The sequence below is a fragment of the Daucus carota genome, chromosome 5 (genome assembly GCF_001625215.2).
Source record: "Daucus carota subsp. sativus chromosome 5, DH1 v3.0, whole genome shotgun sequence".
NCBI classification, from domain to species: domain Eukaryota; kingdom Viridiplantae; phylum Streptophyta; class Magnoliopsida; order Apiales; family Apiaceae; genus Daucus; species Daucus carota.
The window spans coordinates 5,605,137-5,630,778 of NC_030385.2; the positions used below are offsets into that span (position 1 = coordinate 5,605,137).

The 25,642-nt window shown below is 33.6% G+C and overlaps 4 protein-coding genes across 4 annotated transcripts; 1 reads left to right on the plus strand and 3 right to left on the minus strand.

Annotated features, from left to right (window-relative positions):
- Positions 1-2,399: 2,399 nt before the first annotated feature.
- LOC108220035 (putative BPI/LBP family protein At1g04970) lies at positions 2,400-6,105 on the plus strand. The gene is made up of 6 exons (XM_017393672.2): positions 2,400-2,986; positions 3,311-3,450; positions 4,570-4,921; positions 5,007-5,255; positions 5,444-5,569; positions 5,724-6,105. Exons 1-6 carry the CDS (start codon positions 2,549-2,551, stop codon positions 5,889-5,891), a joined length of 1,473 nt encoding a protein of 490 aa, XP_017249161.1. The 5' UTR covers positions 2,400-2,548; the 3' UTR covers positions 5,892-6,105.
- Positions 6,106-7,494: 1,389 nt separating this feature from the next.
- On the minus strand, positions 7,495-11,080 carry LOC108224013 (protein HOMOLOG OF MAMMALIAN LYST-INTERACTING PROTEIN 5). Its single transcript, XM_017398530.2, has 6 exons — positions 10,809-11,080; positions 10,626-10,726; positions 10,421-10,530; positions 9,359-9,434; positions 9,144-9,260; positions 7,495-8,582 (listed from the first exon to the last, which is right to left on the minus strand). The coding sequence occupies exons 1-6, from the start codon at positions 10,906-10,908 to the stop codon at positions 7,776-7,778; spliced, it is 1,311 nt and encodes a 436-aa protein (XP_017254019.1). The 5' UTR covers positions 10,909-11,080; the 3' UTR covers positions 7,495-7,775.
- Positions 11,081-14,790: 3,710 nt separating this feature from the next.
- Positions 14,791-19,626, minus strand: LOC108220120 (grpE protein homolog 2, mitochondrial). Its single transcript, XM_017393797.2, has 6 exons — positions 19,291-19,626; positions 16,417-16,621; positions 16,151-16,338; positions 15,897-16,064; positions 15,451-15,579; positions 14,791-15,095 (listed from the first exon to the last, which is right to left on the minus strand). Exons 1-6 carry the CDS (start codon positions 19,450-19,452, stop codon positions 15,006-15,008), a joined length of 942 nt encoding a protein of 313 aa, XP_017249286.1. The 5' UTR covers positions 19,453-19,626; the 3' UTR covers positions 14,791-15,005.
- A 2,969-nt stretch (positions 19,627-22,595) lies between these two features.
- LOC108219859 (uncharacterized) lies at positions 22,596-25,328 on the minus strand. The gene is made up of 4 exons (XM_017393411.2): positions 24,693-25,328; positions 24,016-24,465; positions 23,243-23,561; positions 22,596-23,131 (listed from the first exon to the last, which is right to left on the minus strand). Exons 1-4 carry the CDS (start codon positions 25,101-25,103, stop codon positions 22,995-22,997), a joined length of 1,317 nt encoding a protein of 438 aa, XP_017248900.2. The 5' UTR covers positions 25,104-25,328; the 3' UTR covers positions 22,596-22,994.
- Between the last annotated feature and the right edge of the window lie 314 nt (positions 25,329-25,642).

A 25,642-nucleotide genomic window follows, 5' to 3' on the forward strand; every position in this document is an offset into this window, starting at 1 on the left:
GATTGCAAATGATTGTTTTCGCTTTGGAAGTAAACTAATCAAGCAACCTAATGGTTAATTGTGCATATTCTAATAGTTAATTATTTTTTATATAGATTTCAATTAATAATTTATTAAAAGTTCATTTTTTTTGTATGGCTTTAAATTAATAATTTATTGATGAAGTCGAATTTTGATGTTAAAGGAGCTAACTCCAATCCTCCAAGATAGGCTTAAAAAATAGGTGACGTATTAAAAATAAAAAAATATATATAATATTTTCAAAAATTCACGCTCCAACTTCCCGTCTAGATTTTCCTCTATGATTTTACCGAAGTTCCGATAGATGGCAAAAACTTACACTCCAGCCTTCCATTCTCTTTATCTATAACTAGTTGAGAAGCCGCGCGTTGCGGCGGTCTATAAAAATTATGTTCTAATATACCCGAAATTAAAAAGATAATTCTAATATTTGAAATTTTTCATCCAAAATTCCGGAAAATTAGAAAAATAGAACGGAGCGATGTGAGAGGCGCCACCTACACGCTTCTCCACCATATTTTCCTGTATACAAAATAAATCATATAAAAATTAACAACAATAAACATGTACAAATTACGATGAACAAAACAAATGTAATAAAAGAATAACCAACAAACATACATATTCTTTTCCTCAGTTTCAATTTGTCGACTCCCACATAGCGATCTATAACTAACTTTGCTTGCAACAACCTTTATTTTTTTAATACTATATAAATAGCCTTCACTTCTCGTTGCAGAAGGATGTCACCACCGAGTTAAAAATCAAGGAATAGAATTATCGCCAGAGAGTGTAGAGTTGTGGTATTGAGAAAGAGGAGGTTGTGTTTAGATGATCCAAAACCCTACAATCTATAAGGATATTTATAAGTGCAGATAGACTTGTTTGGTACTCTTTTCCATAATTAAATAATCTGAAACAAAATCATATAGAAACTTTCTAACTACTGTATTCCATAAATAATCTGAATCAAAATCAGATTCTGAAACTTGCTTCTAATATACCCGAAACTGAAAAAGGTAGTTTGTGCTACTCTTTCTCATAATTAAATATCTGAAACAAAATCAGATTAAAACTTTCAACCTACTATATTCCATAAATAATTTGAAACAAAATCAGATTCCAAAACTTGCTTCCAATATATCCGAAACTAAAAAAGGTAGTTCTAATTTTTGATATTTTTCATCCAAAAATTCCAGAAAATTAGAAAAATAGAACATAGCGATATGAGAGGCGTATGACTCACAGTCTCCGTCACCTGACTCACCTCTTAAAGAAGTGTCTCCATATATATAGTACTAGTTGAGAAGCCGCGCGTTGCGGCGGCCTATAAAAATTATGTTCTAATATACCCGAAATTAAAAAGATAATTCTAATATTTGAAATTTTTCATCCAAAATTCCAGAAAATTAGAAAAATAGAACGGAGCGATGTGAGAGGCGCCACCTACACGCTTCTCCACCATATTTTCCTGTATACAAAATAAATCATATAAAAATTAACAACAATAAACATGTACAAATTACGATGAACAAAACAAATGTAATAAAAGAATAACCAACAAACATACATATTCTTTTCCTCTATTTCAATTTGTCGACTCCCACATAGCGATCTATAACTACCTTTGCTTGCAACAACCTTTATTTTTTTAATACTATATAAATAGCCTTCACTTATCGTTGCAGAAGGATGGCACCACCGAGTTAAAAATCAAGGAATAGAATTATCGCCAGAGAGTGTAGAGTTGTGGTATTGAGAAAGAGGAGGTTGTGTTTAGATGATCCAAAACCCTACAATCTATAAGGATATTTATAAGTGCAGATAGACTTGTTTGGTACTCTTTTCCATAATTAAATAATCTGAAACAAAATCATATAGAAACTTTCTAACTACTGTATTCCATAAATAATCTGAATCAAAATCAGATTCTGAAACTTGCTTCTAATATACCCGAAACTGAAGAAGGTACTTTGTGCTACTCTTTCCCATAATTAAATATCTGAAACAAAATCAGATTAAAACTTTCAAACTACTATATTCCATAAATAATTTGAAACTAAATCAGATTCCAAAACTTGCTTCTAATATATCCGAAACTAAAAAAGGTAGTTCTAATTTTTGATATTTTTCATCCAAAAATTCCAGAAAATTAGAAAAATAGAACATAGCGATGTGAGAGGCGCCACATACACGCCCCTCGCTTCTCCTTTATATAAGTATATTGATTTTAGTCAAGTCCCGGAACTTGGACTTGCTGTAAATTGTAATGATTTAGCTTGCGTCCACGACACACTCTCCCCTGTGACATGAATATGATCGATGAGATGCATTTATTGAACATCACCTTGCTCAAGCTCTTGTTGTTAACTAGTTATTCCTAGTAGTTTGCTAGCTACCTTGTCTTCTACCTACCACTATCTTCTCTCTTTTCTTTTCTTTTTACTTGTACAACTAACAGTCTAAAACAATACTGCTATGACTACTTACTAGTGCATATCTGAGTCAATGTTTTTGGTGTGAATTGATGGCTCAGCATAATGAAGCAATAATCCTGAGTTTGATGTATTTGTTGCTGATTTGTTGTTGCCAGTATCTGCATGTTGATTCCACAAGACTAGGAGATGGAGATGGAGGCTACATCTCTTTACAGATATCTGAAAAGGGTCTTGAATTTGTCAAGGATTTGGTAATAAAGGAGGCCCTGTCTTCTCTAACTCCTCTCCAGCTTCCCCAAGTGGAGAGGGCTGTGAATATCCCACTTTTCGGAAACGTTGAGATAGTTCTTTCCAACATCACCATCAATCACATTGACTTGCCTTATTCCATCATCAAGACTGGAGTCTCTGGTGTCACCATTGCTGCATCCAGCGCCACGGCTCATCTCACGATGGCGTGGCGCTATTCCTACAGCTCTTGGCTTCTTCCTATTGCGGTTTCTGATCAAGGAGATGCCTCTATACAGGTACTGCATCTTCTTGCTTATTACTTGTACGCGTGTTATAGTTAGAATATGATCCTGGTAAGCCCTCCTCCTAAGAGGTTTTAAGAGAATTGGTCACTTAACATGGTATCAGAGCTTAGGCTCACGGGACCCCCAATATTCTCAGAATTTATTAAGGACAGAATTGGTCACTTAACAGTTATCTCTTCATGTAAGCGTGTTAAGTTATTACTTGTAATGACCTTGTTGTACACTTCACTTGCTGAAAATAAGACAGAGTATCACTTTTACATGTTCTCTCTCCGCTCCTGAAAGAAAAGCTAATGAATGCTACCGTGTTTTAAGGTTGATGGTATGGAGGTTGGACTTACCTTAAGCCTGGAAAACCAACAAGGAAATCTTGACTTGTCCCTTCTCCAATGTGGATGCTACGTGAAGGATATATCAATTGAGCTCAATGGCGGTGCATCTTGGCTATATCAAGGGTTTCACCTGTTTAACATATCTAATATACTTGTCTCGTCTTCTTTTGCCTTAGTTATGATTATTATCTAAAGAATCACCTGTATAACATGTCTATCTATAGTTGACGGATCCAGAAATTCACTAAGGCAGGGCTTCATCATATATTAAAAATATTCATCTGATCAATAATTTTTGTGTAATGACATATATATCTAGCTGAAAAAGTAATAGGTAGGCCAAAATTATAGAAAGGGCTTAAATATATCATATTCTAAATCGTAGTGTCGGGGTTCTTAGCCCCCTAAGCATCCCTTCTTGATCCGCATCTGTCTATAGTTAGTAGTTACTGTTGGTTATAGAGCTGATAAACAGCTTATAAGGAAACAATACACACTATAGAATTATATGAAAACTGAGATATGTTTTTATTTATTCAGCTCATGCTTATTTATGCAGCAACATATCAATCAAATACAGAATGATCAGGAATTCATCCTGTAAAAAGACTGAAGAAAATCCGATCTTGTGAATAGATCTAATAACAAACTCCTACATTGTAGAACTGTTATCGAACAAATTCAAATTTTATCTTGTAACAACCTTTTTTGAATTTTAACAGTAATCTGCAGCTGTTGGTTTCATCTTCTAACAGTTACTAGTCCTGTCTCATTGTTTGCCTTGATTGTCATGATTCAAGATTCGTAGTCAAGTCTTTTCTATCTTGTTCATAATAATAAATTGCTAAGCTATGTATCTTGTGAGGTGAGCAAGGCTATTCGTTTTTCATAATACTCCAACAGACTTCACATTTCTAGTTCAAGCTCTTATTAGAGTTATCAAGTTTTTTGCTTATTTCCTCGTGTCTTTGCAACAGCATGGCATATTTTCACTCGTCATTGATAGTAAATATTCATTCATTTGTAATTCTATTAGACTATTCAGACAACTTTGGAGGCATTGTGATAACTAAATTGGGAATGTTAGTCAGGTGTACATCTATGTAGAACCATATTTGGACTTTCCATCTTTCTCATGTTTATTCGTTGTATGTCCTTGAAATATAAGTTATACGTTACCTGCTATGTTTAATATGGATTAATAACAATCTCCTGCAGTTAATCCTCCATTATGCTTCCCAGGGTAGCAGATGCTTTTAATGAGGATATCATCTCATCAGTTGAAGTTGCTGTTACCAACAAAATCACAGATGGGATCATATATGTCGATTCTTTGTTAAAGTCAGTTCCCAAAGAAATCCCAATAGACAACGTTGCTGCAATTAACATTACATTAGTAAATGGCCCTGTGTTTAGTGATTCTTCAATTGAACTAGAGATCGATGGACTTCTCACCGCAAATGATAAAACTTTAATTTCCAGCCTTCACAGAGAAGTAAAAGAAGATTCAAATCCCTGCGAGGGTCTGGATAAGATGATTTGGATATCATTGCATGAGAAAGTCCTTCACTCAGCTGTGTCAGTTTACTTTCAAGTAAAGTCTAATCCTCTAAACATTTACAAAATAATTACGTATTTTGATTATTTTATATGGCTTGATTTAATTTATTTTTTTTCAGGCAGATATGATGCAGTGGATTGTTGATCAACTGCCTGATCAATCTTTGTTAAATACTGCTGGTTGGAAATATGTCATTCCTCAGCTGTACAAGAAATTTCCAAATGATGACATGAAGCTGAATATTTCAGTATCTTCTTCACCAACCATCAAGATTGAACCGCAGAACATTGACATTACAGTGGACTTAGAAGTTACAGTATATGTTGTCGATTTAGGAGAAGTAATACCTGTTGCATGCATCTCAACTGTAAGTTGCTTCAACTTGAATTTTTCAACCTCATCTTACAGTTTGTGTTATGTTTGTCCAAAACGATATGCTTTTTTGTTGACAAGATCTTCAAATGTATCAATTGCTCGTTACTATTGTGGATATAAATGTAATTCCTCTCTACTATTGTGGATATAATGTGATCAATTGCTTGTTATTTGGTGTAGATGATCAGTGCTACAGGTTTTCCTAAAATATCAATGCACAAACTAGGTGGTAGTGTTAAGTTGATTGCCTTCACCATGGATCTCAAGTGGAGCGATATTGGTAGTTTGCACATGACTCTTATCAAGGTATGCAACTTCATTTTAGAATTTTCGATGATGGATCCTTTGTTGGCTCAGGTCCTGGGTTAAACGATTTTGGTGATTAATCATGTATATGTGTGTGTGTGTGTGTGTGTGTGTGTGTGTGTGTGTGTCTGAATAATTGCTATATTTGATGCAGTCATTTGTGTCCGCGAGTCTCAAAACTGTTGTACTGCCATACCTAAATATTCGGCTCTGGGAAGGATTCCCACTGCCCCTTTTCCATGGATATGAACTTGAGAATGCTATAATCGTTTGCGACGAATCAAAGATCATGATATGCAGTGATGTGGCATCAATAAGTTAGTCAGAATCATCTTTCCTGGTGGCAGACTAGACTACAGTCAGTTATATATACAGTGTTGTAGAATACCATGCACACCATAAAGACACTGAAATGACAATATTGATATCTTCTGAGTGAGATATATAACCTTCTGATTGTATTTAAGTGTTACAGTTTGATTCTTAAAATTGTGTAGAAATATTTATAAAATTTATGAGCATGTCTATTATCTGCATATGAGAAGATAGGCAATAATGTTATGAATATGTTCAATGAGCAAGATATATCTTCTGATGCTGCTCCATGCACAAATCTCAGCTTCACACTAACTTGTTAGAGTAATAGTAACCATCTGCTGAATCCATAAAGAATATATCAGCCAGATCAGGTAGCCTGAAGCTCACTTTCTTTTGTGTCTTAACACCGCTTTGTCTCGTTTTCATTGAAGAATTTTCCTTCGTTATTATTGAAGAATCCTCCTCCGCTTGTTTATCAACATCATCATCCTTTAATCTCGATCTTTCCAAACACAAACCATCTTTAGGTAGTAGATTTGATGCCATTACCTCAATAACTTTGTCTTCCTCGTAAGCAGGGTGGACTCTGCCTGAGAAATGGGCATTAAAGCTAGGCGAACTCATAATCCGATCCTGTAAAGTTGAGAAATGGGCATTAAAGCTAGGTGAACTTATAATCCAATCCTGTAAAGTTGGTTTATTCACGCTCCTTAATATAGGCTGTACTTTTTGCTGTTGACGAGGTGTTGCCAGCGGCCTCTTGTTCGTCGTCTCCCTGGATGAGCATTTGGGCTTTATGAACTCAAGTACAGATGCTGATAAACCGAGGCACCTTCTCCGCCCAACAACATTCTGGTTTGCTGAGCTTTCATAGTTTTCAGGCAAAATTTGGCACAAACTTGATCTGGCTTTCACCTTTTTCCTATCAGGGATGATCATTATACGATGACACGGAGGCTGAAGCACGAATATATGGTTTTAAGACACCAAAACTAGGATGCAATATATAAAGACTACATTGTATGGCATAGCAAGAATTGATATACTCCAAGAACGTTCGATACATTAGAGGTAGTTAATATCAATGAGCATGAGGAGACTCCAAATACCAAATTGACTCTGAAACACCAGACAAAGAGGCTATTTTCGTAATCCCATACTGACAAAATATGCACAAAAAGGATAGCACTAGTGTTTCATTGACTTGTCCGATACCATACACACTTGTCTAGGACAAGGTGGTATTACATTGTGAAGAATACAAAGGACTTGCCTTGTTTTTTTACTATGAAACTCCCCTATTTGTCAACTTACCTAGGCACTAGTGTTTCAAGTTACTTGTGAAACCTACCTAGAAACTGTCTTTAGGATTATTAATCTGTCATCACAACATGATTAACAGCTTTCAAATACATCCTCAATACATTATTTTGGCAGCCGAGTATATTTAGATTGAAAAAAACAGCTTTATATACATGTTCGCAAGACATTTAATGCTTTGCATCCCCTTCCAACTTTCAAGTTTCAAATCAGTTTATAATTCAAGTAAACATTATATTACCAATAGAGCATCCATCAGCACAAGATACAAGTAAAGCACACAAAGATGAAGAAAAAAAGTGGTACAAAAGTTTAGGCAATTATTCGTCATCAAACATAAATGCTTTGAAAGATTTTCATATGTTCCAATCTGTAGCAAAAGAAAACCAAGTTTTAACAGCAACAAAGTTTCCAATCAGTATTGAACCAAACAAAGTAATTTCGTAATTCTAAGCTGCAAGTAGCACCCTCCCGACTTCGACTTACAAACTTTACAACTGAGGCACATCAAGTAGAACAAAATCCGGCAAAACATATCCATCCAGCTCTGGAATTCCTGCAACACAACTCACTGACCTCCTGATGGTTTCGTCAAAAGTTCTAGTGATTTCTTTAGGTAGTCAACAGCAATCGAGACATCATCAAATGCCAGTGCACCCACTGCAAACCTCGCTGCCTTATGTGCCTCTGCAATTTTTTCAGGTGGAGGCTGATAATTGCTATCATATACAAATTCTTGGACAGAAGCACGAGCAGGGTCTAAATTGGTTCCATTTCTACCATTTGAGCTCTGCTGCGCTGTTGAAGGGTAGTTCGATGCATCAGAAGCTGATGTAATGTTGTAAGAAGTATCCGGGCCTTGATGGTAAGAAGGGTGATGAGAAGGAGCAGCAGGAAGACTGCTCTCTGTAAAACTTGGATAAGTCTGAAAGTTTGGATATGTATAAGAAGTGTCATGAGATTGGTAGTGTGGCAAATGCTGTTGAGGTTCTTGAGGAAATGGCTGCTGTTGATATGGTTGAGCGTAAGTATTATTTTCTGATCTGCTGATTAGGCTTGGTGGTTGATGGGAATTATGGGATGGATAATCATCGTCTAGGGGAGGCTGGTGGAAATTATGTGATGTATAATCATTGGCTGGAGGCTGATGAAAACTATGGGATTGAAAATTGTTCGAGGGATAAGGAGATGGAGTAGGGTTGGAGGGAGGTGGTGTTAAAATGTTTGAGGGAGGTAATGGAGCAGTAGTTGAGGACTGTTGGGGATCAACTCTATCATAAGACTGAGTTGATGAATTATATTCTGGTGCAGAGTTCATACCCAGATCAGTATTTGCAGATTTCATAACCGGATCGGTATTGCTTGGTTCAGTATTCTACAAAAAGAGAATGTTGTAGTGAGAACAACCTCAAACTGATGTTGTAGTTACCATGTTATATCTTCCTGACATGCACTTGAACTAGACATATAAAAGTTTATTGAAAACCAATAAAGTTTCAGCACCTCTTCATTAAAGTGATACTGAGCCCTTAAGAAACAATAATAAATCTTACATGAAGTTCATTACTATTTTTCGAACTCTAATATAATAGTGATGTAGTTGTCTGCAGCATGCGAACTAAAATGGAAAAGGAAACCATCATTTTCATACTATGAGGTAGTGACTGGACCCTTTGCTATCATAGTTTTCAAAAATTATATAGGATCTAAGAGCCACATATCAACCGCCATGACCAACATATGTTACATATTTTGATACCGCAATAAAAACATCACGTCTAAGAAAAACTAGCATGATTAATTGATCACAAACAGTTCATCTTGCTTTAAATTCGTATTGCATGAACTAACCAATATAATTCTTACTCAAGTCTCAACCAAAACTTATGAATCATTAACCTAAAGGGAAGGTAGAGAATACATAATGACTACTTACCGGGCTATATAGATCATTATCACCCCCGGGAGGGCCTGGGACAGGAGCCCTTCCTTCTTTTAGAGCTTTGCTTATATCTGCAGCTTTCCATGCTGCATATTTTTGTTTCTGTTCAAGCTGCAAAAGATAACTATATTAATAGAAACTACAACCATTTAATGATGACTTTTATACATGGACATGCAAATTACAGAAGGCGGCCAGAAATGACTTACATCAGGTTGAAGCGGCCCAAACTGATTAAGAATTTCAAAGAAGATACTTGCAGCATAGAAGGTCTTTGCAGTACTCCTGCAATAAGTTTGAAAGGTCATAGCTGATAAAGAACAAGCAGCAACAGCATTCAGATTGTATTTGTAAGTTTATGCGAAGGAAGGACAGTTCATTCCAACTTCCAAGTCTGCAAATATACTACTCTGTTCTTTTAAATTTCATGTTTACTTTAGCCTTAAAATATTCAATATGATAATGATGAAAAGAAACACAAGCAGCAATCCATGTTTGTGGTAAATTGAGCTACTTGCACCAATTGACGCAAAAACTAATTAGAGCAAGTCCAATGGTTGTGCTAAAATAGATGGAGCTATTGCTATGAATTAGCATCAAAAAGTGATTTTTGATGCAAAACTTACCAGGTGCATCACAGCCCTTATAGAAGTAAAATAAACAAAACATACCAAGTAAATTAAATAAAAGGACCGATTAAAGGGGTGCATTCAATCTGATTTTAAAGAATTAACAACAATCGATGAAATTTAATGGATTGTGACTGATTTTGATTTTATCCGGAGTCTAGCGAATTTGAGGTAAAATATCATAAAATTAAGGTAGAGTCCTTGGAATTTTAAGCACAATCCTTCGAAACTCAAGGATTATGGAGGGCTTTCTAGAAACATAAAAAAAACACTAAACAATCACACAAAATCCATCATTTTATAGTCAAAAAAATCCATCAGCTTTTAATTGTCGTCAGATTTCAATGGATTTTAAATAATCCCAATTGAATATCAGTAGATTAAATTAAAAAAGCTGGTTTAATACCATCCGATTTTTAGGATAGTTCAAATCCTAATTGAAAACCTTGAGATTCTAATACATTTTTAAGAATCCAAATTGAACATACCAGAATTTCAAGAATGAAAAAAATCCTTAAGAATCCCCAACTCAATAAGGCCCCCTTGGTTTTTAGTTTTGCAAGTTGTAGGCATAATACATACTAAATCCAATAAGTGCATCTATACGGGATGTAAGTAGGAAGAGGTTAACAACAATCGTACTTATCAGCCCGGCCTGCCCGATCTTGCTTGTCTGCTTTAGCAAACACATTCAAGGCAAATCCCTCAATGTGTAAACTGTCATCTGGTGTCAACTCAAGCGACTTCTTATCCTGTTAAATAAAAACCCAAAACTTAATCATCAATCAATGATAGAGAGAGAGGGAGGGGGAGAGAGAGAGAGAGAGAGAGAGAGAGAGAGAGAGACCTTTTCAAGTTGTTTGATAAGAGAAACAAGGAGAGAATTAGTGGTCTTAGTACGGTCAGTTTGCGGAATCTTCAAGCCTCTTTCCATGGCATACAATCGACCTGAAGAAAGCAATCATAACTATTAGGTAGATATATAAATATATGAAATGAATGAGCAATTAGGGTTAGGAATATAGGATACAGTAATAGGCGACGAGAGGATCGTGCTTCTGCAGCTCATCGGCGCGTTGTAAATAGGGCAGTAGCAGCTTCGCCGGTTCATTTTCGGTCCCCGTACTCATGCTTCAACGACTTGAACACACACTACTCGTATCAAAATGATCAACACCCCCTCGAATACAACTCTGGCTCTTGGGTTTAGCTGGTCGCAAAATTTACGGTTAATCTGATACGAGTCTGTTTTGATTAAAATTCATGCCCGTCTGGGTCTGGATGTTAAATTGTTAATACATTATTTTCAATTTAGTGGTTTTAATGGATATGATCCGATTTTGATTTTGTTCATGATAAAATATTGTAGAATTGATATGAATTTCTTATAATTTAAGTATAAATTTTTAAAATCTTATAAATTTGATAAGATTTCAAAAAATATCAAATACACTCCACAATTTCATAAAATTCATCACTTTACAAAGTTAAACATTTCTATCAACATTATTTTAAACGATTTTAAGCAATCTCAATTTAATACCATCAAATTTTTAGATATAATTTAAAATCCTAATTAAGAACCGGCAGATTTTTTAGCATAATTTAAAATCTCAATTTAAGATTTCAATATATTTTTTAAATTTGGGTTGAATACCCTCGGACTTCATTAATAAAAAAAAAAAATCTTTCAAAATCCCAGTTAAATATACCTCCCTCGTTAAAAACCCGACTTTTAGGACAATCGTGTTCGAAGCTGTTTCTTTTTAAGTATCAATATTCGACTGGATAAATCAATTAAACCAGTTAAAATTGATATGTTTGTTTTACCACAAATTTTTATATAATCTAAAACAGTTTTATGATCCCTAATTTCATATATTATTATCATTAGAATTATATATATATATATATATAATATTTATACTTCTCGGTCTTGGTCCCGTTTAATTGTTCTAAAATTTTACAATTAGTTTAATACGGATTTTTTTATAAAAATTTATAAATATGATTATAAATCTCCATAATATTTGATTTTAGGATCCTTAAATAATATTAGTCATGGTTTGTTTGTTTTTTTTGCCAGAGAATATGATTACAATTCTCTCAAATATTTTGGGTGGAGCATGTATAAATTTATCCACTCCAACAAGTCATTTTTTAAAAAATTTATAATCCTTCAACGGTATTACATATAAATAAATATGAGATCAACACATCTGAATTATAAGGTGAATACACCACATCAATCCGAACACCGAAAAAAGAATACTGAAGATGAGGTAAGACCCGAGATACATGTTCAATTTGCTGATACAAGTTCTCGTAAATAAAAGATTAAAAGCAGATTTTTTGAAAATTGTAAAAGAACTTATATTTGATTGTAAAAGTTTAATAATGTGATTGAAAATTGAAAATGTTAATACGGGAAAGCTGATTAGTTATTTCTAGGATGAGTTTGACGATGCTAAGAAAAGAATCCTTGTAAACTTTGAGTTTATGAAAGTTGCGGGACTTCAGTTGAGAAAATCATCAAGGGAGAGAGAAAAACAGCACTTGATACTTTGAATAAGATTTTCGGTGTACATATCTGCTAGCCTTACTTCTTTATGATAAGTGGTCAAAATAATCATTTTGATCACCTGACCTGCTTAAAGATTTTACAATTTTATGTTTATTTGGGTTTGTTATTTCAATTTTTTCCTATTATGAATGTAATATTTGCATGACTCGGTGCTTTAAGTTGGATAAACTTGTTGCGTCCTAATATCCTATTATATTCTAAAGATTGTTTAAATTATTAATTATATTACTTTATATATCTTCATATATAAAGATAATCCACCATTTTATATCAAGTTTCTTGGAAGTGGGTAAACAAACCAAACAAAATTTGTTGTGTAACCTTCAATAAAATACTCTTCAACCAAATATTCATGTTTTCTAGCTTCTTGGAAACTATCTGCTGTAACTTGGTTCCAAGAAAGTCCAACTTCCCTCCGTAAATGTAGAATCGTCAAACTAAACAAGGCTTTAAAGTAATTCCATTTTTCATCAGTTTTTATTTGGAATTGGTTCCAAATGTTCATATTCTTGCAACCTCAAAACCTCGTCAAATGCCATATTAAAATGTCTACTAATCAATTCAGTCAACCTTTGAAAGCGTGTATTCATAACACTCATTGTTCTTCAATCACACTCATATACTCAGTATCTCATCTATATATTTTTTTGGTTCAAGGGTAGAACATTATCTGTGAAACGTCTTTATGTCCGTTCGAAAGTTTTTGATACAAGTATAATCACTTCAATTAACTAACCTATCAATATAGGGAATTCTTTCCATTTCAAAAATAGAGTATCTTTATCTCAATCTTACTCCCTAACACAACAAGTATTTACAAAAACTAAGATACTGAAACAATCATTTTCAGCCACAACATATATAATATAATTCTCTTTCTTCAAATAGAATTTCTTTTAATTAGCAGAAGTCTTGCATTGCTGTAATTAATCGTAGAGTTTTTAGAGGAATTTTATCAAACATCTAATAAAAATTATTTGAACACAAACATATAACACGAAATGAAGTTTGAAAACATACTTTTAAACACACAACTTTATCGGATATATTTTTATAAGTGTATACACAAACATAAGTCCCCTCATTACATACGAATCGAATATTACTAGTACATGTAGAGACACACACACACATACAATACATACACTTATAATTAGTTATAATAAACAAAATCAAAAAACAACTGGAATGTATACACACACGGAAATCAGTGATAAACAGATACAATAACACACAAATTATCCGATTGACAAATAATTAATCTAAATCAATTTACAAATGACGCGATTTAGCAGGATTGATTAAAAAATTCAAATGGAACAGGTTAGAAACTGTATGCTTAGACATATTGAGGTTTGTTAAAATGATAAAAGAATCGTTGTACTGCATGACTCAGATATTGAGCTTGTCGAGATCAGCAGATTTGAAAAAATAGAGTAACGAGAACATGAATTGAAAGCGTATATTTTATTTCTGTTATAGTCCGAGAGAATGGAATGGGTTTGTCCCGCCTTTTTCACAGCAAGAATAGATTGTGAAATAATGCGAGAGCGTGTTTTTTATTTTTTAGTTTAAGAGAATGAAATGAGTTTGTGCCACCTTTTTCAGTTCTCACCAAAAATATATTGTAACATAATGCGACAAAATGTAATGTGTTTAAAGAACAAGTGATTTCATTGAATGTGCTTAAAGATCAAGTGATTTCATTCCTTTAGCCGTTGGCTGAAGAGAATATTCCAATATTCCATTCCATTCAAACCAACCAAACAAAACATAAATTTTTTCCTAGTATAACCAGGGGCGGATACACCATGGGGGCTCAGGGGGCTTAAGCCCACCCCTGAGCCCATAGCAACTTCATGTTTTAGTATAAAAAATTTAGGTTTTAGAAGTGAGCCCACCCAACAATTTCAGCCCATTCCTTTATATTATTAGTCTAGTCCACTCATTAAAAAAAAACCACGTGATACGCTAGCTAGTCTGCTACTACTTGTTGAATTAAAACAAATTGTGCTACTGCTTTGTGCCTCTGCTCCTCTGTTGCTCCTGATCAAGATGATTCATTACTTCACACAAGCCCCCCCTTTGTTAAAATCCTGGATCCGCCACTGAGTATAACAAATGAACCATTTAAGTCACGTTTTTAGAATCTTGAATACCAAAACTTCCTATATTCTAACCAAATACATAAAAGAAAGAAAGATAACCCAGATTTCATTTATATTCAGCAATCAGCAGATATTAACCATGAATCAAAATACAAGCATGATGAGCGATCATTTGAAGGCAAATAAACTCCATTTCAGTGTGAATAAGATCAGTCATTGGCCAATCAATGCCCACAGCAGGCAAATATACAAATTAAGGCACTATATTAAAGTATGAAATGAAAACATAAGCAAAATGGAACAGAAAAGGTACAGACAACTAGTCCAACTGGTATCTTATAATTTGCCTCAAAACTGTACTTGTCAACTCAATTTAGCTCATAATATACTAAATCCCTCCTGTGGCATACTTATTGTCAAGTTTATAAATAGAGAAAACTCAGAAAAATCCCATCTTTCTTGCTAAAGAGATTTTGATAAAATACATTTGCTTGATTAATCAGGATCCCTTAAAATTACATAAAACCGTACTCTTTCAATCCTCAGAGCTTTCATTCTTGTCTGCTGCTACTGTCACCCCAACTTCGGCAGGCCTTAAAATCCTATCATGTAGCATGTATCCAGACTGTAACAGAAAGTAGACAAGTATTAGCTTATGCTCTATATACAACTATTAAAACCAGATTAAATGCATTAGTTAACTCTTAAAGTACATGAAAAGAAAGGCAATAACAACACAGGCAACTGTGCCTGCAAACAAAAGTTTAACAGTGTGTAATATCTGAATTTGTTATTCAAAATAATCAATCTTCTAGCATAGACTGTCTGCCAATGCCTAAACCACATAAAAAACAATAAATAAAATCAATGAACATAAAATAAGACCCTACTTTTTGCAGCCTGCTTTCTTTGACTTCCATGACTACAAGGTCTAAAAAATGATAAATTTCACTCATATAAACTGAGGGGGAGGGGGTTACCTTTAAGACAACAGCAACGGTGTCTGGATCTTTGGTGGGATCTGGCACTTGAAAAACAGCATTATGCCTATGAGGATCAAACTGCTCATTCATAGGATCATATTTCTCCACTCCAAATTTTCTGAGTACCTGAGTGAAAAGACATAATATTAGTGCAACCGAATAAACTCCTGTATAGAGTCATAAGTACAAGCCAAAAGAACAGTAAGTGATAAACAGGAAAGATAAGAGAACACAAAAAGAACTCGCAAGGCATAGCTTTACATTGTAATACACAGCACAAAAAAAACCCGAAAAACTAATGATTCAACATATCAAGGTACGAGAAGGTTATCCGAAAAATTTTTATCAAAAAAAATCAAATTATAAATCAGGTAGACACTGCCAAAGCTTACTAATTAGTTATAATAGTTTCTAATATCTAGGGACAAAAAAGTTAAAGATACCTCGGTCAACTGCTTTTCAGTCATTTCAACACCTTCCAGCAATGTTTTTAGCAGTGGCACAGCTCCAGTACTGTCCTCAGACGTGTCCATCTTCGCGAAACTGTCTTTGACAACTGAAGAAGCTCTACCCATATTGTCAGCAACATCCAACAAGCCCTTGGCAAAACTCTACATATTTTATTATGAGATTAACCACAGCCTACTTACAGGAAGATGCAACCTATGAAGCTGAATATAGAAGCTGTTGTACAAACCTGTATGGCAAATTTTTTCGAATTCTCTGCTTCACGTCGTGTCCTGTCCATGACATTTTCCATTTCAGCATAGGTCCGCAGAACTTTATCTTTCATGGTTTCAATCTCTTTGTTCTTCGCCTTGAGAATTTCCTCTTTTTCTGCCACAAGTTTTACCAGATCTTCCGTAGAGAGGTCCTCATCAGAACCTGAATGGTAAACTGCATTCCATTAGTTCCAATTCATACTATTTAGCAAATGAACATCTTAAGCATTTCAAAGAGAACCTGACTCTTCTTCCTGTTCGGACACAGATGATTTTCTATGATCAGATACTTCATCTTGCTCACTTGCTTTTGAAGCGTTTTCAGATTTTTTAGTTGCAGCCTTCTCATCAGCTTCAGGAGATGCTGATGATGATAATCCAAATCGTTGCGAGTAATAGAGAAAGGGAGTTGAATCATTCAATAGAGACATGTGACCTCCAACTACCTAAAATAAAATAAGAACCTTGGTATTTAAAAATTCTGGGTATAAATCCTATGGAGATTCACAAAAGACCAAGCATTACTTGATTGCTCATGCAAACGCAAGGAACTAACATACTTCGTGCACACTATAACCCCTGCTTAACTATATTATATCCTATACATCACAAGCGTAACAGAGATCTTTTGCTCGTCATTGTGGTCCGTTAGATCTTAATGTTTAGAATAAATTTAAACGGTCACTAATATATAATATTACATGATACATATTTACATATTGTTTAAATACAAAAAAATAATTTATTCTTTTATCAAGGTTATCACGGCGCCAAGTCGAGCATCCACGCCTGGGTACCTTGGAACCGACTAGTCGTAAGAAGTCGACAAGCATTCATATACATATTTTCACTAGATTTAATAAATATAATATAGTTGAACACACATCAGTTTATAGTTTGAATCAAAAGTAAAAGATAATTAGCAACAGGGAGATGTACAGGACGTGCAGATTGTTAGTTCACATGTGAAGTGAAGCCAGAAAGTAGTGCAGGAAGGAAATAATAATGTAAGGTTGAAATGATACATAAATTAGGGATATACTGACATGTTTGAAAATGATACAAAGATTACGTGGCAATTAGGGCCTACACAACAATGACAAGTCCATTAGTCGGACATGACGTAGCCCTCCAAAAGCATCATCTTTCTTTTCAAAACAAAATCGCATAAGATTTTGTCTAAAATACCCTACTTCTTAAGTTTTTGGTCGGACCATGTGTCGTGTCAGGTCAGGTCAGGTAAAACCCATAGTCGCCGGACTAAATAAGTCGATGCTCGACTTTTTCTATCAGACGACTAGTCGACTAGTCAACGACTTGATAACAAACAGAGGCTTTTATGGTTGAAACCAAACATAAGTAGGTTTTCAAAATATATCATAATTCTTGTTATATAATGTGCAAGTACTTTATCACTCCATTTTCTAGTCCAGTTCAAACTATATTACAATTGTAAAGTCATCAGTGAATTAAAGATTATTTCATGAGTTTCACATGGGCTATATAAATCTGTCTTTTAGAACTCAAGACATAGTCAACATAGTAAAATATAACGTGCCAAGCCCAGCAAATTTGTTTTTTCCCCACTAATTTGATTTCTCCTGTAGCTCCTACCTATAGTACAAAAATATTAAAATCTATTTAACAAAGCATCAATTTTATAAAAAATATAAGTAATATGAAAGTAGAACAAATAAAGGCCATAATTGACGTAATTTGAAAAAAAAAATTGGTCCCAAATGACTAAGGCTGATAAAATGGTCCTATATGTCAACTTGACACACAAGTTTGTATTCAATATCATGTGACACACTATTGCATGTGTGTGCCGTGGCATGCCGTGTCCTGCATCTTGTAGATGATCATATAAAACACTACATACTTTGCTTGAGAAGAAAATGAACTTATAAATTACTTATTTGGGTATACAAATATTATTAACTATTTAATATGAAAAAGTGGTTATACTTTAAATAAGCAGAAATAAATAATATAACAATATAAATTTTTTACTTCATATATACTGAAACAAAATTTGGTAATTTATTTATGTTGCACTATATCAAAATTTAAAAGTATTAATTTAATTACAGTAATACATATATTAATCTATATATTAAAATACATATATTTTGAAAAGTTTACATGCAATTATAAGCTAGTATGTAACAAAATGTCAATATACTTGCTCTTCGGCTTATATTGGTTGTTCAATCAGCAGATGGAACTGTATATACTACAGTTGCTGTTAAAACCTTAAGGACATGATGGAGGATCTTGGCATTTGCTAATTTATAAAATAGGTAGAAAACCATAAGTGAGTCAGCATAAGATTTTAAACAGGAGGGAGGGGGATGCATATAAGTTGAGTTGAGTTAGTTAGTAAGCGATGGAAGGGCAATGCTATATATTCAGAAACTTAAGTAGAGGAAAGCAAAAGTGATTTAAATCCATAGAGAGCTAGACTATGTAAGAGATATACATTCCATACACAGGTAAAAACTTGCAAGTCTAGCAAAGATTTTTCATATAAATCCACTAGTGCTATATTTACCTGGGAGGAAAGAATAGAGGCATATATATCTAATAAAAAACTGCGTACATAAATAAAGGAGAGAGAATGTTTAAGTATATTGAAAAATGAATAGCCTGTGAAGAAATTAAGTAATAATTGGATCATTCATTTACAAATTGATGGGAATGGAAGGTATGAAGTCCCAAGAATTATGTATAGGGCAAACTTCATTCTCTACTACTTCCCAATTCATTCCCTCCAACTCACAAAAGACGTCCAAAGAAAATAAATAACTACAAGCAAAAAATCAACAGATAATTTGACAAACTTCAACTCGAAACTATGCTCAATATGAGTTGTCGGCAGAAGCAATTTTACATCAAAAAACAGTAGCCAGAAAAAAATCAAAACTTTAACACAAAGATGATAACTCGATCCATACAAACATGACATCGATAAAACGCAACCAAGGAACAACAAAAAAATCAAATCTTTTCCAAACAAGGGAAAAGGGGTAAAACCCTGATAGAACCCTAGCAAGGAATAGTAAACAAAATTGAAAAAACAAAACCAAAACCATAAAAATTGAATATATTTTACCGAATTGTGAATACGAGAAGAATGATTAAGGGGAGTGTATAGATGGAACAGCTGCTTCTGTTGATTGAACCCATTGGAGGAGATGAGCGCCGCCGTGTTTCGCAACCCATAGCTCTTCTTTGCAGCTGCTGCTAGCCGCCCTCTAATTCTTCCGATCAACATAATTAGTTATGCTTCGAACTCAGAGAGATATTTCAGGTATATAGATACAACTGTGCTTTTAGGCGGTGGCGGTGGGTTTTTGCACAGGATGAAGAAGATGGAGAGAGGGTTTTGCGTGGTATCGATTTTATATTATCTTAATTATTTTTGTCACTAGATTATGGACTTGGAGTACAAATTAAATTTTTGAAATATCTTTGAATTTTGTTTATCAGCAATTTGTATTGAACGGTCTATTTTAATTAATATTTGATTTTTATTGTATACGACTTATTTTCAAAAATAAAAATATTTCTTATGATTTCTTTGCTAAATTCTTTTAATAAGATACATTAAATAGTGAATCATATCACCGTATAAATTTCATTCAGTCACTCAAAAAATTTTATCATCTAAGCAATCGGTCAACGTGATCATAGATATTTAGATAATAAAATTATACAGTAATATTTAATATAAAATTCTTAATAAGCCCCCAAATTTTATATGTGATTTTACATATAAAATAATACGAGTTAGTGATCTGCAATATTATAAAATTAAAGCTAAAATATAATTAATATTAATTCAAAAAAGTAGTTGTACATACATATTTAAAATGGAAAACACCTTTTAAATCTTTAATTGGTGGGGGTCATGATTCGGAGTTTACTAAAAATAACCGACATATTTATGATAAAATAGTTAAGCAATGAAAGTCGGATATTAACTCCAACTTCTGCTTCACTTTGTAGTTTCGCTTTTATAATAAAAATAGAAATATCTATCAAATATAAAAAACTAATCCCTATATTCTAAATTGTAATAAAATGGTCAAAAAATACTTATTGGTAATTTTTATGTGTTAAGCCTATTACCGACGTCATCTTAGTGTACTTTCCCGTTAGCATGAAATCTTTTCTTATGCTCTTTTTTTTTTAGACGGTGCAATTTATTCTCATGAGACATGTTCCAAGGAGTTCATGAGGATTTCCACGAGTTTTGCTTTCTTGATCTCTTTTGCTTCCTTTGTGCTAACTTTATTTTTCTTCATAACTTTCGATAATTGGTGAGAGCCATTCATATAATATCCCGACTTTATTTGATTTGAATAATATGCAATTTATGTATATTTTAACGAGTATTATTTTTTATCATAAATTTGTCTTAATAAAGTTAATTTGTCTTGATATCAAGACTCTCATAGATAAAAATTTAACTAGGAAGGAGTTTCGATAATATTTATTTATCGAGTATCCAAAGAAAAAGTAGACAAATATTTAACTAAGTAGAAGAGAAAATTATTGCTTGAAAGATGAGTCTCAATTTTCATCGAGTCCCGATGAAAGAGGGGTCAAATTTTGAATTATATTCGGCCCATATTTATTGAGCCAATATAATTCTGGATTTAGGCGGGTAAGCAATTTGCGTAAAATCAGCATATAGTTATAGTTGGGGTTCTAATCTTCTACACATCTTTTTGATGTGGTACAAGTTGTCTTATTATCAAGTAACTAGCTTTTTAACCCGTGCAAAGCACGGGTCGTTTTAAATTATTTTTTCAATATATCTCATATTTTTTTGTTCATCTTTTCTAAATTAAGATTATTTGTATTATAAACGTAATTTAAATGTAATATTTGTTTGTATTTGAAGTCATATCATGTGTATGTTAGGTTGTCCTTGCTTCCGGCTTCCTTTTCTAAAAAAGTCAGTTTCTACTTTTCTACTTTTATTGACCCGTTTGTGTAAAAAGTCAGAAGCACATATAAGAAACCGAAAATTCCATCTTTTTAACTTCTACTTTCTTTCAAACACTTTAATAAACTTACAAGTTTAGACTTACTTCTCACTAATAGTCCACCTTTTTTTTTTAGTGAAGAAGTCATTTTTTTTAAATTTATCCAGACGACCCCTATGTTGATTTATATATGCACACATATCCTCACTATAATAATATTTATTAAAATATAATTACAAAAAGTATACACTATTTAAAATTTTTATTATATAATTAAAATATCACTCACCTAAAATTATCGAAAATTTGTTACAAAAAATGAGATTCTTGCCGAATTAAAGTCTTTGTCATATAGTGTTATATTATATTTATGATCATTCTATAATATATATATATATATATATATATATATATATATATATTGGATCTTATTTATCAATTCCCTAATTAAATTCTAAAAATCAGCCGAATTAACGGAATAATCGATAATCCGACGGATTTTGATCGATTTTGGTAAAATCCAGTTAAATCGATGTCTAATTGGTAAGAGATTTGATTAATAGCTCGAAAATCAGCCAGGATATAAAAAATTACAAAATTTATGGGGAAAAATTAAAGTTTAAAAATGATTATATATTATTTTAACATATATAATATTAAATTAATTTTTAATAATGATCATGTTTATTAAATCATAATTATAAATATTATATACTTATATGTATATTGGAGTTTTAATTATAAAGCAATTAATGTATATTAATGAAGAGACATTAATGTCTAATAAATATGTTAGAATAAAAAGTCAATAATAACCTCACTATTTATGAATATATATGTATAGTGAGTAAGGGTAGTTTCGTCTCAACGAATTAAATTAGTCACACTTGTTCTATTAGATATAATAGATATCTAATAAAATTTTTAATTGACCAAGCAAAGTGACAAATAGTTTGAATAAAACTTCTACTTAATTAAGTAGAACTTAAGGAAGTGCGAAGCTCATCTTCCTAACATAGGAAGCAGTGAGTTGTCTTTAATTTTCTAAATAGATAAGCCTATTGTTATTACATGGACCCTATAAGGAGAGTTATTCAAAATATCCCCAATGTGAGACTCCAAAACCAAAAAAACTAGTCGTGGATAGCTTTCTTCATAAGGAGAGCCTAATGTTATTCTGATTAGTTTTCTCTATTTTAACTACACATACCAATTCTCTAGTTCAAAAAACTTTAATATATCTTTTTAGAAATTAATTTTTTAAATATAGTATTTCTGAGCATCTCCAAGAGACTCCTAAACGAGCTCTTAAATTGAAATTTGAGGAGGAAGAAAGAAATTTTTGCTCCAAGAGACTCTTAGTTGCTCTCAAACCCGAGGAAGAACTGTACAAATGCGATCAACTATTTCAAAACACATGAACTGAACAAATGCAATAATATATCAACCACAACTCAGTACTTTACCTAATTTTTTGATTCCTAACTTAACAAGAACCAGAGAACCAAAAATTGTAATTACAGAACCAGATCAATTTCCTCCCTTTCTTGTTGCAAACGTGGTGGTTAAAATTGAAATAGTATGAACTGTGGGCATGCATGAAAGCAAATGCTATTGAGGAACAAATAAAACAATGAAAAACATTAACAAACGAATATCAAACATCTCTGAAAATGCTCAGCTTCTGAACTTGCAAGTCTAGTCTTGCATTTTCTCTGGCTTGTCTCAATCAAGTGTTCCATATACGCCTCATCCAGAAATATGTAGGAAGCAAGCAGATAATCAGTTATCTTCCAAATCAAATCTCGAACAGGCACTTTTCTCAAGATATACCAACAGTCTTCCCGAGCAACCATAAAACTAGCGACAACTCAAAACCAAATATGGTATGAAGGGTCGTCCTATCCAGCATCCAACCAAACACTGTTATACCAGCTCTGTTGTTCTCGAAATATGTCACTGAAGAATTAAAATTAACAAGGTTAAAAAAGAGTAAAGACAGTGAATAAGTAATTTGTTGATCAAACTTGTGTTGGTGTAAACTAGGTTACATAATTGATTTAGTCTCACCTAATGCTTGTCTTTTTTGGAAAGATATGGTGCTATAAGCATAAGCAGGGAGAAGCTTAGTATTATCCAGCTCATCTTCCTCATCTCCAACATCTTCCATATCCGATAAAGTGTCATTTGATGTCACACCCGGGAATGATGCGTATTGTCCAACTTGTGCAAGTGGAGTTGCATCAGCTTCTACTGAATCAAACGAGTCAATTGTGGCACACACATGCCACTTGGCTGCGAGGCTCGTTACTGCTTGAGCTTTGTGGGTTATTCTTGTCGCGCTCCTCAGTATTATCATTAACCCTGCAAGGAGGCTCATAGAGCACAGCTGCCCATGGCATATATATAAGTAAGTTCCAATCAAATCTTTAATCTACCAGTTTATTCGATATGTGAAGGTAAATAAAATATTCTATATGGATGAGTTCTTTTTCTAATCATAGATTAAAGCTATTAGCTATATTAAAATATTCTAGTAAGATAATAAAATACCAATTTATCAGCTAATCTTGCAGTAAGGTTTGCTAAATGATTGATCTTAAACAAGATGAGATCTGAAATATAGTCAGGAATCAGATATTTGAGCACAGCTCTGCTATACAATTGACAAAAAAAGGGCAAGTCCTATTTGGGTTTCAGAGTAAAGAATTTATATGATTGCTGGACTTATTGGACTATCAAGACATTTCTGCGGTACCTATATAGCTAAAAATATCATCCTAAAACTGAATGAACCAAAGAAATGTTTAGGCAAGTTGAGGACCTAAAAAGAGAAGGCTTACCGCAAGTTCCCCAGACTTGAAGATCTCGAGATCTGCAGAGGAGCGTGTTGTCATGAGAAGGGAGGCGAACTGACTAACTGTTATGCCAAAGAGGGCAAACAATATGAAGGCTCGGTACCTATGACTTATAATGCGTAGATGCCTTCGAATTCTCAAGTGCTCACGCAGCACAGTCTCGACATCAGAGTCAATGTGGAAAATCTGAGCAAAGTCATGTAACCTAAGAATCTGAAGGTAGCAGATCAGACGGAAGAGAACACAAACTAAGAAAAAGACAACAGTTCGATAGAGCCACGACATAAGCTCAAGGAGGCATGCTACAACATCACTAACAATCACATTCCCTAGGAAAGGTATTTGTGTTCCTCCAGACCCGTACCACCAGATCTTATAAGCACTCTCCGCCGCAAAACAAGGGATTACAAAAATGAAAAGGATCTTGAGCGATCTCTGCAACAAACAAAACAACACATCAATAATATTGGTAATAATAATCCGATAATAAAAAGAAACAGAAAGTCAGCACAATTGGATAGTCCAAATGATGCGTTTATCTCAGTCGAGAAGTATCAGAACAAATACTCATTTATAAGACATATAATCCTAAATTGTCAAAAAAAAAAACAGAACTGATACTTATTTGTAAGACATATAATCCTAAATTGTCAAAAACGTACATTGAGCTGGTCTGTGTAACCCTTCCTGACGGTCTCGCTCTCATCACAGAGCCTGTCGAAAAACAAAAATCTGCGAAGGCCATAACGACTAACGAAGCGAGAGAGACAGAGGAAGGAAAGAGTGGCGATAGCAGAAAGAGACAACTGGACAACCTTGTCGAAAGGTCTGGAATGTCTGGAGTCACAATCAGAACAAGCCAGACCAAAATAAGACAGACAGGGGACAACGATTGTGAAGAGGATGTACATGAACCACGAAACAAAAGTAGTCCACCCCGTGGATTGATCCACGAACATCCATTTCAGCCATGTTCTGAAGCTGTGCAATTCGTCGTATGCGTGGGATACGCTGCGTGAGAATGCTTTGTCTTTGTTGAGAAGCCTTGTGGTTGTTCCTGGGAGATCTCCCATTCAATCTTCTCACTGATCGCTTTTTGTTATTCTTTGAGATCAATCAATCAATTTAAAAATGATTTTAGAGTTGATGCTGTTCTTGTATGATGATATACAGCGTATATATACGGGTACAGGAGAATGGTGTATGAATCAAGATGCGGGAATTTTGTGTATGTGATTGATTAGCTGTGAATTGTGATATTTGTGTATTAATATGATTGTCTATGGATGAGTTGGAGTGGTGAGACCCTTTGCTGTCCGTCTGTCTGCTGAGTATCATTTTTTACTTTCTATCTTTGCTCAAGCCTGTAACCATTCAAATATGGAACACTTTTATTTTGGGATAAATATCAAACTTGGTCACTCGTTTCGTCCAAATGTATCAATTTAGTCACTCATTTCCAAATTGACACAAATGAGACACTCATTAGAAAAATTTGTATCAAAAATATCATTCTATCGTTAATCGAAATTTTAAAAATATTATATATTGAGTTTCACACATTTTTTATGAATAATATTACATCCAAATGAAAGATTCCGAGTTCTACTAT

Coding starts and splice junctions, on each gene's coding strand:
- LOC108220035 (XM_017393672.2), top strand. CDS start 2,549: ATGGCTCAGCATAATGAAGCAATAATCCTGAGTTTGATGTATTTGTTG. Junction 3,451..4,569: donor GCATCTTGGCTATATCAAGG/GTTTCACCTGTT, acceptor TATGCTTCCCAG/GGTAGCAGATGCTTTTAATG. Junction 5,570..5,723: donor TGCACATGACTCTTATCAAG/GTATGCAACTTC, acceptor TATTTGATGCAG/TCATTTGTGTCCGCGAGTCT.
- LOC108224013 (XM_017398530.2), bottom strand. CDS start 10,908: ATGAGTACGGGGACCGAAAATGAACCGGCGAAGCTGCTACTGCCCTAT. Junction 10,531..10,625: donor TTATCAAACAACTTGAAAAG/GTCTCTCTCTCT, acceptor TTTATTTAACAG/GATAAGAAGTCGCTTGAGTT. Junction 8,583..9,143: donor ATAATGATCTATATAGCCCG/GTAAGTAGTCAT, acceptor CTCTTTTTGTAG/AATACTGAACCAAGCAATAC.
- LOC108220120 (XM_017393797.2), bottom strand. CDS start 19,452: ATGTTGATCGGAAGAATTAGAGGGCGGCTAGCAGCAGCTGCAAAGAAG. Junction 16,065..16,150: donor CGAAAAAATTTGCCATACAG/GTTTGTACAACA, acceptor TAAAATATGTAG/AGTTTTGCCAAGGGCTTGTT. Junction 15,580..15,896: donor CTGAAAAGCAGTTGACCGAG/GTATCTTTAACT, acceptor CTTTTCACTCAG/GTACTCAGAAAATTTGGAGT.
- LOC108219859 (XM_017393411.2), bottom strand. CDS start 25,103: ATGGGAGATCTCCCAGGAACAACCACAAGGCTTCTCAACAAAGACAAA. Junction 24,466..24,692: donor GTTACACAGACCAGCTCAAT/GTACGTTTTTGA, acceptor TGTTTGTTGCAG/AGATCGCTCAAGATCCTTTT. Junction 23,562..24,015: donor TCAAGTCTGGGGAACTTGCG/GTAAGCCTTCTC, acceptor TGCCATGGGCAG/CTGTGCTCTATGAGCCTCCT.